This window comes from Pelophylax lessonae (genome assembly GCF_965119305.1).
Source record: "Pelophylax lessonae genome assembly, chromosome: 2".
NCBI lineage: Eukaryota > Metazoa > Chordata > Amphibia > Anura > Ranidae > Pelophylax > Pelophylax lessonae.
Window position 1 is genome coordinate 717,604,964 of NC_138769.1, and position 16,859 is coordinate 717,621,822.

Sequence of the window (16,859 nt, forward strand, 5' to 3'; positions counted from 1 at the left end):
AATTAAAATACCTAAAAATAAAAACTACTGACAGCAGTGAGTGAACTTCCAGGATCGCAAAGGTCACACTTGCTACTGGGCCCTTGCCTTCCATCACCGTGGGGAGGCCTCAAGATGGCAGGAAGGGGACCCACTGCAGAACTTGTGAAAGGGTTCAGCTGCGGAACCGTAATAAAGGGCCCCGCAATGAGAGTAAAGGGCCCCAGGATCAGTGGGAAGAGCCCCAGGCTTGAAGGGAAGGGCCACGGCCAGGAGTCCGGGAGGCCCTTCATGGTTCCTTGCACCGGGGCCCTGAAGGTTCTAGTTACGCCTCTGTATTTACCACATAGTGTGCCTCATGTACTACACTTCATTACTTGTTCGGAACCCAGGGTGTTACTCAATGTTTTCTATTTTTTTTTATATACTCTTTTTCGCTTCTACTGTTCAAATAATGTACACTGTAATCCATTGTTATACTTGTTTTGCTCTGTTCATTCTCAACAAATAGATATTAAAGAAAAAATGATCACATTTAACAAATATGTTTTATTTTGTAGTAAGCCTGTGTTCTCTTTTTCACTTTAATGATGGAGACTTTTTTGACCGACACAACTTGGTCATATGTTTGCTAAACACTTCATCTCTTATGCCATAAATTAAGGGACTGATAAGTCTAGGAAGCAACATGAATGTTAAAAAGTTAGTCAGGGGTAGCAAATAAAAGTATTGCCTGAAGTACTTTTCTGTGAATCCATAGGTAAAGGCCAACATACACAAGAGAAGCTGGAATGCATGGAGCAAGACCGTTTTCCCAGCCTTGAAAGCAGATGTTGCTGAACCAACCTTATGAGCCACCATTATGACCTTGATGTATGTATAGGCAATAGTTCCCCCAACCAGTAGAAAACTGACAACCTCGGCTATTGGTCTCTGTAAGGCTTGCCCTTCAGTGATGGTTAGCGATGGCCAGTCGCAGTTGACTTTGAAATAAAATGCCTCTTTTTCTGCTGCAAAACAAAATGCAATAAAATTGGTAACCTGAGGCATGAAGCCCACAACCCACATAGTCACCATAGCCACTCTTGACCTTTGTACATTACATAGTTCAGCATACTTTAGTGGGTGGCAAATGGCGGCATAACGTTCCAAAGACATGACCGCCAAGTTGTATGGAGTCACTCTAAATGAGCAGGTGCATATGCTGATGACCAAGAAACAGAGCGGCAGAGGCCAATATAAATTATACGTTGATCCAAAATAAAGGAGTAAGGCAAGAGTAATGTATATCAAATCATTTACCAGCATGTGAATGAACAAGATGTAGCGCGAGTTCTCTCTAATGCGAGGAGTGGCGAAGAAGACTTTCAGTATAATACTCATAAAGTAAATGAAAATGCCGAACATGAAGACAATGGGGACAAAGAGAACTGCCCGCATTATGTCATTGAATGTCAAGGAGGTTTTCAAAGTCTCATTGAAGGTGGCAAGCTGGGTGGAGTTGGACATTTCCAAGGGAAGAAGTTGTATTTAAGAGTCTGTCAAGAATAAAATAAAAATCATAAAAACAATAACAATCACTTTCTTTTATTTCCAGTGTTTACCTAGAAAAAACATATTACTCTGACCATTCCACATCAGTGGGTACCTCAGAGGAACTTACACTCTAATGTCATGGTATCAGTGGGAGGAATGTTGCCTTATCATTGGTGTCAGTGGGAGGAATAGTGCCCCATCATTGGTATTAGTGGGAGGAATAGTGCCCCATCATTGGTATCAGTAGGAAGAATAGTGCCCCATCATTGGTATTAGTGGGAGGAATAGTGCCCCATCATTGGTATCAGTGGGAGGAATATTGCCCCATCATTGGTATCAGTGGGAGGAATAGTGCCCCATCATTGGTATCAGTGGGAGGAATAGTGCCCCATCATTGGTATCAGTGGGAGGAATAGTGCCCCATCATTGGTATCAGTGGGAGGAATATTGCCCCATCATTGGTATCAGTGGGAGGAATAGTGCCCCATCATTGGTATCAGTGGGAGGAATAGTGCCCCATCATTGGTATCAGTGGGAAGAATAGTGCCCTATCATTGGTATTAGTGGGAGGAATAGTGCCCCATCATTGGTATCAGTGGGAGGAATAGTGCCCCATCATTGGTATTAGTGGGAGGAATAGTGCCCCATCATTGGTATCAGTGGGAGGAATAGTGCCCCATCATTGGTATCAGTGGGAGGAATAGTGCCCCATCATTGGTATTAGTGGGAGGAAAAGTGCCCTATCATTGGTATCAGTGGGAGGAATAGTGCCCCATCATTGGTGTCAGTGGGAGGAATAGTGCCCCATCATTGGTGTCAGTGGGAGGAATAGTGCCCCATCATTGGTATCAGTGGGAGGAATAGTGCCCCATTATTGGTATCAGTGGGAGGAATAGTGCCCCATCATTGGTATCAGTGGGAGGAATAGTGCCCCATCATTGGTATCAGTGGGAGGAATAGTGCCCCATCATTGGTGTCAGCAGTGGCGTAGCGTGTGTTGTCAGCGCCCGGGGCAAGGTAAGTAATTTGCGCCCCCTACACAAACCTACTAGACCATTACACAGACCACTACACTGACACCTACACTGACCTAGCTGACCACTACACAGTTTTACCTTATCCCTACACTGACCTACCTGATTACTATACTGACCCCTACACTGACCTTCCTGACCACTACACTGACCTACCTAATTGCTATACTGACACCTACACTGAACTACCTGACCACTACACAGACCTACCTGACCACTACACAGACCTACCTGTTCACTAAACACCTACACTGACCTACCTGTTTCCTGCACTAACCTACCTGATCCAAGACTAACCTTCCTGATCACTATACTGACACCTACACTAACCTACCTGACCCCTACACAGACACCTACTCTGACTTACCTTATTCCTACACTGACCTACCTTATTCCTGCACTAACCAACGGGATCACTACATTGACCTACCAAATTTCTATACTGACTCCTACACTGGCCTACCTGATCACTATACTGACACTTACAGAGACCTATTTGACCACTACAGAGACCTACCTGATTCCTACACTAACCTACCTGATTACTATACTGACACCTACCTCACCACTACACTGACCTGCCTGATTTCTGCACTAACCTACCTGATTACTATACTGACACCTACCTCACCACTAAACTGACCTACCTGATTCCTACACTAACCTACCTGATTACTATACTGACACCTACAGAGACCTATCTGACCACTACACAGACCTACCTGATTCCTACACTAACCGACCTGATCACTACACTGACCTACCTAATTACTATACTGACCCCTACACTGAACCCTACACTGACATTCCTGATTCCTACACTGACCTACCAGACACCTTCACTGAACCCCCTACACTGACCCCTACATTGACCCCCTACACTGACCCCACCCCATACACTGACCCCCCCTACATTTCCACATACACTGACCTCCCCCTACACTGACCACCCTACACTGACCACCCCATACACTGACACCTACACTGACCCCTACACTGACCCCCCTACACTGACCCCCCTACCTTTCCACGTACACTGACCCCCCCCATACACTGACACCTACACTGACACCCCTACACTGACACCCCCTACACTGACACCCCCTACACTGACACCCCCTACACTGACCCCCCATACACTGACAACTACACTGACAGCTACACTGACCCCCCCATACACTGACATCTATACTGACCCCCCCCCCCCACACACTGATCCCCCTACATTCCCACATACACTGACCCCCCCCATACACTGACCTCCCTACACTGACCCCCCCATACACTGACCCCTACACTGACACCTACACTGACCCCCCTACACTGACACCTACACTGACCTCCCTTCACTGAACCCCATACACTGACACATACACCGACCCCCCCTCCCATACACTGTCCCCCCCATACACTGACCCCTACACTGACCCCCTCCCTATATTTCCACATACACTGACCCCCCCCCTACACTGACCCCTACACTAACACCTATACTGACCCCCCCATACATTGACCCCCCCATACACTGACCCCCCCAATACACTGAACCCCCCTACATTTCCACATACACTTACCTCACCTACACCTACCCCCCTACACTGACACCTACACTGACCCCTACACTGACACATATACTGACCCCCCTACACTGACCCCCCCATACACTGACCCCCTCTACATTTCCACATACACTGACCCCCCCTACACTGACCCCCTACACTAACACCTATACTGACACCCCCTACACTGACCCCCCCTCCCCATACACTGACCCCCTCTACATTTCCACATACACTGACCCCTACACTAACACCTTTACTGACACCCCCTACACTGCCCCCCCCCCATACACTGACACCTACACTAACCCCCACACTGACCCCCCTACACTGACCCCCCTATACTGACCCCCTTACACTGACACCGACACTGACCCCCCCATACACTGACACCTATACTGACCCCCCCTTCACTGACCCCCCCCCCCACATTCCCACATACACTGACCCCCCCTACACTGACCTCCCTACACTGACTCCCCCATACACTGACCCCCCATACACTGACACCTACACTGACCCCCCTACACTGACACCTACCCCTGACCCCAATTCACAAACCACCCCTAAACTGACACATACACTGACCCCCCATACACTGACCCCTACACTGACCCCCCTACAATGACCCCCCCCCCATACAATGACACCTACACTGACCCCTACACTAACACCCCCTATACTGACCTCCCCCTACACTGACACCTATACTGACCCCCCTACACTGACACCCCGTACACTGACCCCCCCATACACTGACCCCTACACTGACCCCCCATACACTGACCCCCCTACACTGACCCTCCCATACACTGACCCCCCTACATTTCCACATACACTGACCCCCATAAAAACTGACCCCCCCATACACTGACACCTACACTGATCTCTACGCTAACACCTATACTGACACCCCTACACTGACACCCCCTACACTGACCCCCCCATACACTGACAGCTACACTGACACCCCCATACACTGACAGCTACACTGACCCCCCCATACACTGACCCCTACACTGACCCCCCATACACTGACCCCCCTACACTGACCCTCCCATACACTGACCCCCCTACATTTCCACATACACTGACCCCCATAAAAAACTGACCCCCCCATACACTGACCCCTACACTGATCTCTACGCTAACACCTATACTGACACCCCTACACTGACACCCCCTACACTGACCCCCCATACACTGACAGCTACACTGACACCCCCATACACTGACAGCTACACTGACCCCGCCATACACTGACACCTATACTGACCACCCCGCACTGACCCCCCCTATACTGACCACCCTTCATTCCCACATACACTGCCCCCCCTACACTGACCTCACTACACTGACCCCCATACACTGACCCCTACACTGACACCTACACTGACCCCCCTTTACTAACCCCCTTACACTGACACATACACTGACCCCGCATACACTGACCCCTACACTGACCCCCCCTACATTTCCACATACACTTACCCCCCCTACACTGACCCCTACACTAACAGCTATACTGACACCCCCTACATTGACCCCCCCAATACACTGACACCTATACTGACCCCCCTACACTGACCCCACATACACTGACCCCCCATACACTGACCCCCCTACATTTCCAAATACACTGACCCCCCCATACACTGACCCCCCTACATTTCCACATACACTGACCCCCCCCTACACTGACACCTACACTGACACCTATACTGACACCCCCTACACTGACCCACCAGCCCCCCCCTCCAATGTCCACTTCCCTGGGCCCCCGTGGGCAGGCAGCACATCACTTACCTTGTTCTGTGTCCAAACACTGGCGACTCGAGGAGGCGATCCAGAGCAGAGGGGAGAGACAACGTGTCGGCGGCTGGCCTGGACAGCAGTGGGAGACTCCGGAAACAGTGCTGCACCTGCACCGTGCTACAGACTGCCATCTTCACCCACGACCAGCCCCGCACATGACACCTTCAGCGGTCCGCTGCTCGTCCTGCACAAAAGCGGCAGTCACGGAGCCAAGAGGAGGAGTGCGGGCGGGCCGCCGGACGGGGCATCGTCAGGATAAAGGGACACTATGATCCCGCGGATGGCAGGCGTGGGATGCGCTCCACTAAATGTTGCGCCCGGTGGCAGTGGCCCCCTTAGCACCCCCCACGTTACGCCACTGGGTGTCAGTGGAGGAATGGTGCACCATCATTGGTGTCAGTGGAAGGAATAATGCCCCATCATTGGTATCAGTGGGAGGAATAGTGCCCCATCATTGGTATCAGTGGGAGGAATAGTGCCCCATCATTGATATTAGTGGGAGGAATAGTACCCCATCATTGATATTAGTGGGAAGAATAGTGCCCCATCATTGATATTAGTGGGAGGAATAGGACCCCATCATTGATATTAGTGGGAGGAATAGTGCCCCATCATTGATATTAGTGGGAGGAATAGTGTCCCATCATTGGTATCAGTGGGAGGAATAGTGCCCCATCATTGGTATTAGTGGGAGGAATAGTACCCCATCATTGATATTAGTGGGAGGAATAGTACCCCATCATTGGTGTCAGTGGAACAAATAGTGCCCGATAGTAGTTGTCATTGTGAGGAATAGTGCCCCACGGGCCAGATACAGGCTAGCATCTGGCCCTGGGGCCACAGTTTGGAGACCCCCTGCTCTAAAGTGTTACTAAACCAGTAAACAGTAACAGTAATATCAGTCTGTATATGCAGTAAAGAATGCTTGTTATACTCACTGTGTTCTCCGATCCTCCCCTGATTCCACTGTCCCCAACTCATCTCATTATAGAACAGTGCCTTGGGGGGCACTCTAACATGCTCAGTTTGGTGTGTATTGCTAGAGATTTTTTTTTTTTTTTTTGCATGTGATCTGCACATGGCCAATCAGCACTGTCCAGACAAAGGGTCAGGGATCCTGCAGCCTCATTGGACTATCAGGGGAGAATGAAAACTCCTCCTACAGGCTTTAACCAGACATGGGTAGAAGTCACAAGACTGCTTTATACTACTGATGAAAAAAAGGTGTTTATCAGTTTTTATGTACTAAAACTATTGCATTTCCATGTTCTGTGTACTGTGGGAGAGCAGATATAGTGAGTGCAAGCTCCTGGGTCTAGTAACACTTTAACCTCTTGTTTACTGTGTTATTTATAAACATATGTTGGTAGACGGGGGTTAACTAATCACTATCAGTACTATGCACATACTGTATACAGTAATATATTATATACCTAAAATATAGTCAAATATACTTAAAATGAAAAGCTATGTAAGATTTCCAGTGATTTTTACTTCTCTAATTGGAGGCGTCCTCAAGCTTATCTATGAAAACCGTGGCAATTCACACAGAGAAAAGGTCTACAAATAAATTGGGAATCTCTCAATCATGAACTGTTACACCTTACACTGTACTAAATGCATTTGTAAGGCTCTTCGTACTCAGATAAATCTCATAGGAAGTGCAGAACTTATCACCAGCTTTCATTTAACCACTTTAGGACCGGAGGATTTTCCTGCTTTACGTCCAGGCCACTTTTTGCGATTCGGCACTGTGCAACTTTAACTGGCAATTGCGCTGTTGTGCAACGTTGTACCCAAACAAAATTTACGTTCCTTTTTTTCCCACAAACAGAGCTTTCTTTTGGTGGTATTTGATCACCTCTGCGCTTTTAATTTTTTGCGATATTAATAAAAAAATGCGACAATTTAGAAAAAATAACAATATTTTTCTACTTTGACAGTTAAAAAATATCCAATATATTCAATTTTTGTCATATATTTAGGCCAAAATGTATTTAGCTACATGTCTTTGACAAATAAATTCTCAATGAGCGTATTTTTAACCACTTTAAGACCAGAAGATTTTACCCCATTCCTGACCAGGCCATATTTTGCGATTCGGCACTGCATTACTTTAACGGACAATTAAGCGGTCGTGCGATGCTGTACCCAAATTAAATGTATGTCCTTTTTTCCCCCACAAACAGAGCTTTCTTTTGGTGGTATTTGATCACCTGTGCAATTTTTACTTTTTGCGCTATATACAAAAAAAGAGCGACAATTTTGAAAAAATAACAATATTTTTCACATTTTTTTTTATATGAAATTCCCCCCCAAAAAATGTAAAAATCAAAATTTTTTAACATTTTAGGCCAATTTGTTTTCTGCTACATAATTTTTGGTAAAAAAAAAAAAAATCGCAATAAATGTATTTTGATTGGTTTGCGCAAAAGTTATCGCAGCTACTGACTACGGGAAATTTATGTCATTTTTATTGTTTTTTTTTTAACTAGTAATGGCGGCCATCCGCGATTTTTTTTGCCGGACTGTGACATTGCGGTGGACAGATCGAACCCCTAAATGACATTTTTGACACTTTTGGGAGGAACAGTGACATTACTGCAGTAATCAGTGTTATATATATGCACTGTTACTGTAAAAATGACACTGGCAGGGAAGGGGTTAACTTTTATTGGTGATCAAGGGGTTAATGTATGCCTGGTGCTTACTAACGTGTGTGGGGGGGAGGTGACTGAGTGACGCAGGGACAGATCGCAGGTTCAGCTATGCTGAATCCTGTGATCTGTCCCTGCCTGTCACTAAAGCCTCGTACACACGCAACGATTATCGGCCGACCGATCGGCCGTCTTTTGTCCAGTGTTGTTGTGTTGGTTGGAATGTGCCTAGACTGCACACAAATTTTCTCGGCCAACAAAAACCAACTTCAGAAGTGATGTCATGTGATGGTTAACTTTCCGTGTTTTTTTCTTCTCTGAGCATGCCCAGTCTTGCTCATCAGATTTTTGTCTGCTGAAATCTGTACTGACTGACGGAAAACCGGCCGTTCTGTTGACGCCCAACAAAAATTTTATAGCCTGCACACCAGATTTTGTTCGGCAGAAAAGTCGGAGTCGGTTGTCGCAAGCATCATACTAACAAGCCGACAATCGGCCGATCGGACGTTGGCCGAAAATTCACGGCCAACAATCGTTGCGTGTGTACGAGGCTTCAGGATCCCCGACAATCGGGGAAGAGCGGCTGTGAATACAGCGCGCGCCGCCCACAAGGGGAGGAGTCCAGAGACGTAGACCTACGTCGCTGGACGATACGAACCACTTATAAAAACATAGAAACATAGAATGTGTCGGCAGATAAGAAACATTTGGCCCATCTAGTCTGCCCAATATATCTGAATCCTATGAATAGTCCCTGGCCCTATCTTATATGAAGGATAGCCTTATGCCTATCCCATGCATGCTTAAACTCCTTCACTGTATTTGCAGCTACCACTTCTGCAGGAAGGTTATTCCATGCATCCACTACTCTCTCAGTAAAGTAATACTTCCTCATATTACTTTTAACCCTTTGCCCCTCTAATTTAAAACTGTGTCCTCTTGTGGTAGTTTTTCTTCTTTTAAATATGCTCTCCTCCTTTACCGAGTTGATTCCCTTTATGTATTTAAAAGTTTCTATCATATCCCCTCTGTCTCTTCTTTCTTCCAAGCTATACATGTTAAGGTCCTTTAACCTTTCCTGGTAAGTTTTTTCCTGCAATCCATGTACTAGTTTAGTAGCTCTTCTCTGAACTCTCTCTAGAGTATCTATATCCTTCTGGAGATGTGGCCTCCAGTACTGCGCACAATACTCCACTTTGCCGCAGTACGCTCAATGTGAGCGGTCGGCAAGTGGTTAAAGTTCACCTGTAGCCAACATAGGTTCAATATTGAGTTGGCCCACCCTTTGCAGCTATAACAGCTTCAACTCTTCTGGGGTGATCACCGCCGCTCCTCCCCTGGCCCGACTCCCGCTGTAACTGAATATAGTGGGAGCGAGCCTCCGGCGGCGCGCGCGCGCCGCCCACAAGGGTAGGAGTCCAGCGACTGGATGGAATCGAAACACTTTGCCGCAGTAGCACCAATGTGAGCGGTGGCAAGTGGTTAATGGCATTCCAGTCTTAGTCCATAGGGTTCAATATTGAGTTGGCTCACCCTTTGCAGCTATAACAGCTTCAACTCTTCTGGGAAGGCTGTCCACAAGGTTTTGGAGTGTCTATGGGAATGTTTGACCATTCTTCCAGAAGCGCATTTGTGAGGTCAGGCACTGATGTTGGAGGAGAAGGCCTGGCTCTAATTCACCCCAAAGGTGTTCTATCAGGTCAGGACTCTGTGCAGGCCAGTCAAGTTCCTCCACCCCAAACTCGCTCTTCCATGTCTTTATAGACCTGGCTTTGTGGTTCAAATCATTTAGTGGAGTAGGGATTATGGTGAGGGATTGTTTTTCTGGGGTTGGGCTTGGCCCCTTAGTTCCAGTGAAGGGAACTCTTAAGGCGTCAGCATACCAAGACATTTTGAACAATTTTATGCTCCCAACTTTGTGGTAACAGTTTGGGGATGGCTCCTTCCTGTTCCAACATGATTTATCTATTTTTCTGATTATTACACTAATTCCTTTATAGTGCCCTTGGCAATACGAGAACTCAGAGGCCCCATTGGAGCTTCACCATCTTAGCTGCATCTTTTTGCAGCACAAGTCTGTGAGTTTTAAAAGTAATCCTCTAAAATATGGACTTCATCCATTTGAAAATACCTATATATATATATATATATATATATATATATACTTACCCATATTATGTACCATTCCAGGAACAACACATCCACAGGTTCTCGCTGGGAATAAGGGACAAAAGAATCTCACATAGAACAGGCAAATAAAATAACAAAATGTATGTATATATATATTTACCCAGCACCAACGGCTTACATTTCCGTGGTTTGCATAACCATATATACTAAATCAGTACCTCACTACCGTTTCAGATATAGTGATATAAATCCTTGATAAAGGCCGTAATAGAGCCGAAACGCGTAGGATACGCACTGGGAATTTCTCTGCCCACATTCCAAGCCCACCAAGCATGGAAGAACAGAGAAACACATCCCAATAAGTCCCCATACCACAAATGTCACTAAACTTTTCAAAAACTTTATTCACTTACTCACCTTGGGTCTATAACCCAACACCAATGAATGTATAATTTTATGTCAGTTTCGTTTTCAATTTTTATCTACACGATTGTATATAACCTCACTTGCCCACAAAGTCCCAACCTCCCCCTGGTCTGAGGCACCAAAAAACTCTACAACCTGTTCCAACATGACTGCCCGCCAGTGCACAAAGCAAGGTCCACAAACATATGGATGAGAGAGTTTGGGGTGGAGGAACTTGACTGGCCTGCACAGAGTCCTGACCTCAACCCGATGGAACACCTTTGGGATGATTTTGAGTGGAGACTGCGAGCCAGGCCTTCTCTCCAACATCAGTGCCTGACCTCACAAATGCACTTCTATTGTTGCTGGTGGGGGATCTATTGTTGATGGGGGTTTAAAGTGATTGTAAAGTCTAATTGTTTTTAAAATAACAAACATGCTATACTTACCTCCTCTGGGCAGTTGGTTTTGCACAGAGAAGCCCAGATCCTCCTCTTCTCGGGTCCCTTGTAGCTGCTCCTAGCCCCTCCTAGCTTGCTATGGGGGCACCCGAGCCAAGCTGTAGCTCCTTGTGTCCATTCAGACACGGAGCAGCCATTTGGCCCCGCCCCCTCTCTCTCCTGATTAGCTAACTGACTTTGATTGACAGCCCCGGGAGCCAATGGTTGCGCGGCTGTGTCCCAGCTAATCAGGAGGGAGAGTCCCGGAAGGGCGAGGGACCTGTTAACATCGCTGGACAGAGTGGGGGCACAGGTAAGTATTAGGGGGGCTGGGAAGGCTGCTACACACAGACAACTTTTTATCTTAATGTATAGAATGCATTAAGATAAAAAAACGTCCTGACTTTACAACTCCTATAATTGTTCCTGGGAGGGATCTAGTGTTGAAGGAGGGGTCTATTGCTGTTGGCTGCTGGAGGATTTATTTTTACTGGTGGGGGACTATTGTTTCTGGGGTGTATCCAGGGCTTTTTTTCAGCAGGAACTCCGGGGAATGCAGTCCCGGCACCTCCAGCACTGAATATATGTAATGGCAAGGGGTGCTGGATTTGCTACATTGTCTATTGATGCTGGCTGCTGGGGGATCTATTGATGCTTGGGAGGTCTACTGTTGCTGCTTGGGGACCTATTGTCTCTGGAAGGGATCTATTTTTACATGGGGAGGTCTATTGTTGCTTGTGGCAGATCTATTGTTGCTGGGAGGGATCTACTGTTGAGGGAGCAGCTTATTGTATCTGGCTGCTGGAGGGTCTATTGATCCTGTCTGCGGGGGGTCTATTGTTGCTGGGGGTATTTTGTTGTGGGTGGTACTTTATTGCTAGTGGGATCTACTATTGCTGGTGGGGGGTCTATTTTTGCTGGGGGTATTTTGTTGCATGTGGTCCTTTGTTGTTAGTGGGATCTACTGTTGCTGGTGGGGGGGAGGGGTCTGTTGTTGTTGACTGCAGGGGATATATTTTACTGATTTTCTTGTCATAATTAACAAATTCCATACAAATTACTTAGTACCACAAAATGATACAAGGTTGTGTATTGTCTAAAAAGGGGCAGTACTGGGAGGTGGGTAGGGGGTGGAACCAATGAATGGTGCTCGGAGGTAAGTAGGGGGACGGAGACAAGGGGCAACTCCGAAAGGGGGAGTTCCTGCACCTATTCTCTGAGAAGAAATAACCTGGGTGTATCCATTGCTGCCGGGGGGGGGGGGGGGCTTTTGTTTCGGGGAGGGGGGTATATTGTTGCTGGAGGGGATCAGTTGTTGCTGGAGGGGGTCTATTGTTGCTAGGGGGGTATCTGTTGTTGCAGGAGGGAGTCTATTGTTGCTAGGGGGTCTATTGTTGCTGGAGGGGGTCTATTGTTGCTGGAGGGGGTCTATTGTCGCTAGGGGGGTCTATTGTTGCTGGAGGGGGTCTACTGTTGCTAGGGGGGCTATTGTTGCTGGAGGGGGTCTATTGTTGCTGGAGGGGGTCTATTGTCGCTAGGGGGTCTATTGTTGCTGGGGGGGTTCTACTGTTGCTGGAGGGGGTCTATTGTCGCTAGGGGGTCTATTGTTGCTGGAGGGGGTCTACTGTCGCTAGGGGGGGTCTATTGTTGCTGGCTGCAGGGGATATATTTTACTGTATTTCTTGCTATCAGTAACAAATTCCATTCGAATTACTTAGCATCTCAAAATGATACTTGGTTCTGTATTCTCTAAATGAGGCTGTACTGGGAGGTAGGTAGGGGTGGAACCAAGGAATGGTGCTCAGGGGTGGGTAGGGGCGGAGACAGGGTGTGACTCATATAAGGGGGGGGGGATGCACCTATTCTCTGAGATAAAAAGCCCTGGCCACAGTACATATCCCCACAAAATATTCTTTAATGTACATAACGATATCTGAGTGTATGTTAACTACTTGCCCAAATACTACGGCAGGGCACTTTTGGGTCTGGGGCGCACGTGCGACGCTGGCGACCCGCTTCCGCTGTGAATACACACAGCGGGAGCCCAGCAGCAGGTTCCCGCAGACTCTGTGTCTGCCGGCACCCGCCGATTACACAGGACACAGGCTGTCTATGAAAACAAAGCAGATCATCGTTCTGTCAGCAGGGAAGGTATGGATCCTGTGTTTCTGCTAAGCAGGAACACGGATCTTTGCTTTCCCCCTAGTCAAAGCACCTCCCCCCACAGTGAGTAAGCACTCCCTAGGCACACATTTAACCCTTTCATCACCCCTGATGTTAATCCCTTCCCTGCCAGTGTCATTAGTACAGTGACAGTGCATATTTTTAGCACTGATCACTGTATTGGTGTCACTGCTCCCCACAAAGTGTCAGTTAGGGGTCCGATCTGTCCGCCACAATGTCACAGTCCTGCTTTTAAGGTTGCTGATTGCCGCCATTACTAGTAAAAAAAAAAAAATAAATAAATAAGAAAATAATAATATCCCATAATATCACTGGTCCTGTCAAAAATGTCAGTTAGGGGTCCGATCTGTCCGCCGCAATGTCGCAGTCCTGCAACAAATTGCAGATCGCCGCCATTACTAGTAAAAAAAAAAAAAAACAATAAAAATGACATAAATCTTTCCCGTAGTTTGTAGACACAATAACTTTTGCGCAAACAAATCTATAAACCCTTATTGGGGTTTTTTTTTAATCAAAAATATGTAGTAGAATACAAATTGGCCTAAATTGATAAAGAAATTTGATTTTATACATCTTTTTATTAGATATGTTTTATTGCAGAAAGTAAAAAATATTGTTTCTTTTTTTTTTTTTTTCAAAAATTGTTGCTCTTTTTTTCTTTAAAGCGAAAAAAAAAAAATAAAAACCCGCAGAGGTGATCAAATACCACCAAAAGAAAGCTCTGTTTGTGGGGAAAAAAAGGTCAAAAATATTATTTGTGTACATTGTTGCACGACCGCGAAGTTGTCAGTTAAAGCAATGCAGTGCCGTATTGTAAAAAAAATGGCCTGGTCTTGAAGAGGGGGTAAATCTTTTGGAGTTGAAGTGGTTAACTTCTTCCCGACCACCCGCCTCCTATTTACTGCGACAGGCTGGCCCTCCTGAGCAAACCGACGGAGACCTACGTTGGTTGCGTGCCTGCAGCTAGGGGGCGAGTGTGCGTCACTGACGGCGTGCTCCTGCCCCCACTCGTCAGCGGGGACTCCGATGCAGGCTTTGATTGCCGCCTAACAACCCGCCATTGCTCGCCGCTGAGAGAGAAGGACGGTCGGCTGTTGTAAACAGAGCTGACCGTTCTTCTTCCTGGAATGGTCACAGAACGCCTGTGATCCTTCTATATAGGATCACAGGTCTCTATGGTCATTTCACAAGCCATGCCCCCCATGCAGTTAGTAAACACCCCCTAGGGTCACATTTAACCCCTTGATCACCCACAGTGTTAACCCGTTCCCTGCCAGTGTCATTATTACAGTAACCACCCCCCCCCCCAGTTAGAATCATTCCCCTAGGCATACATTTAACCCCTTGATCACCAATCGCATTAACCCCTTCCCTGCCAGTGTCATTATTACAGCAACAGTGCATATTTTTAGCACTGATTACTGTAGTATTGTCACTGGTCCCCCCAAAAGTGTCAAAAATGTCAGTTAGGGGTCCGATCTGTCCGCCGCAATGTCGCAGTTCCGCTAAAAATCGCAGATCGCCGCCATTACTAGTAAGAAAAAAAAACAATAAAAATGACATAAATCTTTCCCGTAGTTAGTAAACGCAAACCAATCAAAATATGCTTATTGCGATTTTTTTCTACCAAAAATATGTAGCGGAAAACAAATTGGCCTCAAATGTTAAAACATTTTTGATTTTTACATTTTTTGTTTTTGTTATATATAGCAGAAAGTGAAAAATATTGTTTTTGTTTTTTTTTTCAGAATTGTCGCTCTTTTTTTGTTTATAGCGCAAAAAATAAAAATCGCACAGGTGATCAAATACCACCAAAAGAAAGCTCTGTTTGTGGGGAAAAAAGGAGATCAATTTTATTTGGGTACAGCGTCGCACAACCGCGCAATTGTCAGTTAAAGTAACGCAGTGCCGAATCGCAAAATATGGCCTGGTCATTAAGGGGGTAAATCTTCTTTTGCTTATGTGTCAGCAAAAATCCCCCCCCCCCCCTAAAAAAATTGAACACTAATCTGCATGCTTACCCCTAAGTATAAATCCCCCCTCCTTCCAGTACAAATCCCCCCCCTGCAGAAATCTTTGACCCTCCTCTTCCCCCCTACCAGTTGAAATCCTCTATCTCCCCAAATCCTCCCAGCACAAATCCCACCTCCAAAGAAAAAAAATCACCCCTCCAAGCACAAATTTTCTCCCCATTCCAAAGCCCCCCTCCCAGCACATTCCACCCCCAATCCTCCTTCCTAGCGCAAATCCCCCCACCAAAAAAAATCACTCCTCCGAGCACAAAGCCCCCTCTCAGCACAAATCCATCCTCCTAGCACATCCCCCACCCTCCAATTTTCCCATCCTAGCACAAATGCCTCCCAATCATTGCTGCTAGCACAAATCCCCCCCCCCAAATATAAATCACCCCTGCATTTATAAATTTTCTCCCCACTCCAAAGCCCCCCTCTCAGCACAAATCCACCCTCCTAGCACAACCCCCACCCCTCAATTTTCCCATCCTAGCACAAATGCCTCCCAATCATCCCTACTAGCACAAATCCCCCCCCTCCCCAAAAAACAAAATCACACCTCCAAGCACAAATCCCCCCCACTCCAAAGCCCCCCTCTCAGCACAAATCCTCCCTCCTAGCACATCCTCCACCCCCCAATTTTCCCATCCTAGCACAAATGCCTCCCAATCATCCCTACTAGCACAAATCCACCCCCTCCCCAAAATAAAAATGGCCCCTCCAAGCACAAATTCCCCCCCCCCCCACTCCAGAGCCACCCTCTCAGCACAAATCCTCCCTCCTAGCACATCCACCACCCCCCAATTTTCCCATCCTAGCACAAATACCTCCCAGTCATCCCTACTAGCACAAATCCTCCCCTCCCCAAAATAAAAATCACCCCTCCAAGAACAAATTTTCTCCCCATTCCAAAGCCCCCCTCCCAGCACATTCCACCTCCAATCCTCCCTCCTAGCACAAATCCCCCCTCCAAAAAAAAATCACTCCTCCGAGCACAAATCCCCTCACCACTCCAAAACCCCCCTCTCAGCACAAATCCTCCCTCCTAGCACATCCCCCACCCCCCAATTTTCCCATCCTAGCACAAATGCCTCCCAATCATCCCTAC

The 16,859-nt window shown here is 46.9% G+C and overlaps 1 protein-coding gene across 1 annotated transcript; it reads right to left on the reverse strand.

Annotated features, from left to right (window-relative positions):
• Positions 1-558: 558 nt before the first annotated feature.
• Positions 559-1,488, reverse strand: LOC309546757 (odorant receptor 131-2-like; the record flags this gene model as incomplete). Its single annotated transcript, XM_082246448.1, has 1 exon — positions 559-1,488. One exon carries the CDS (start codon positions 1,486-1,488, stop codon positions 559-561), a length of 930 nt encoding a protein of 309 aa, XP_082102574.1.
• Between the last annotated feature and the right edge of the window lie 15,371 nt (positions 1,489-16,859).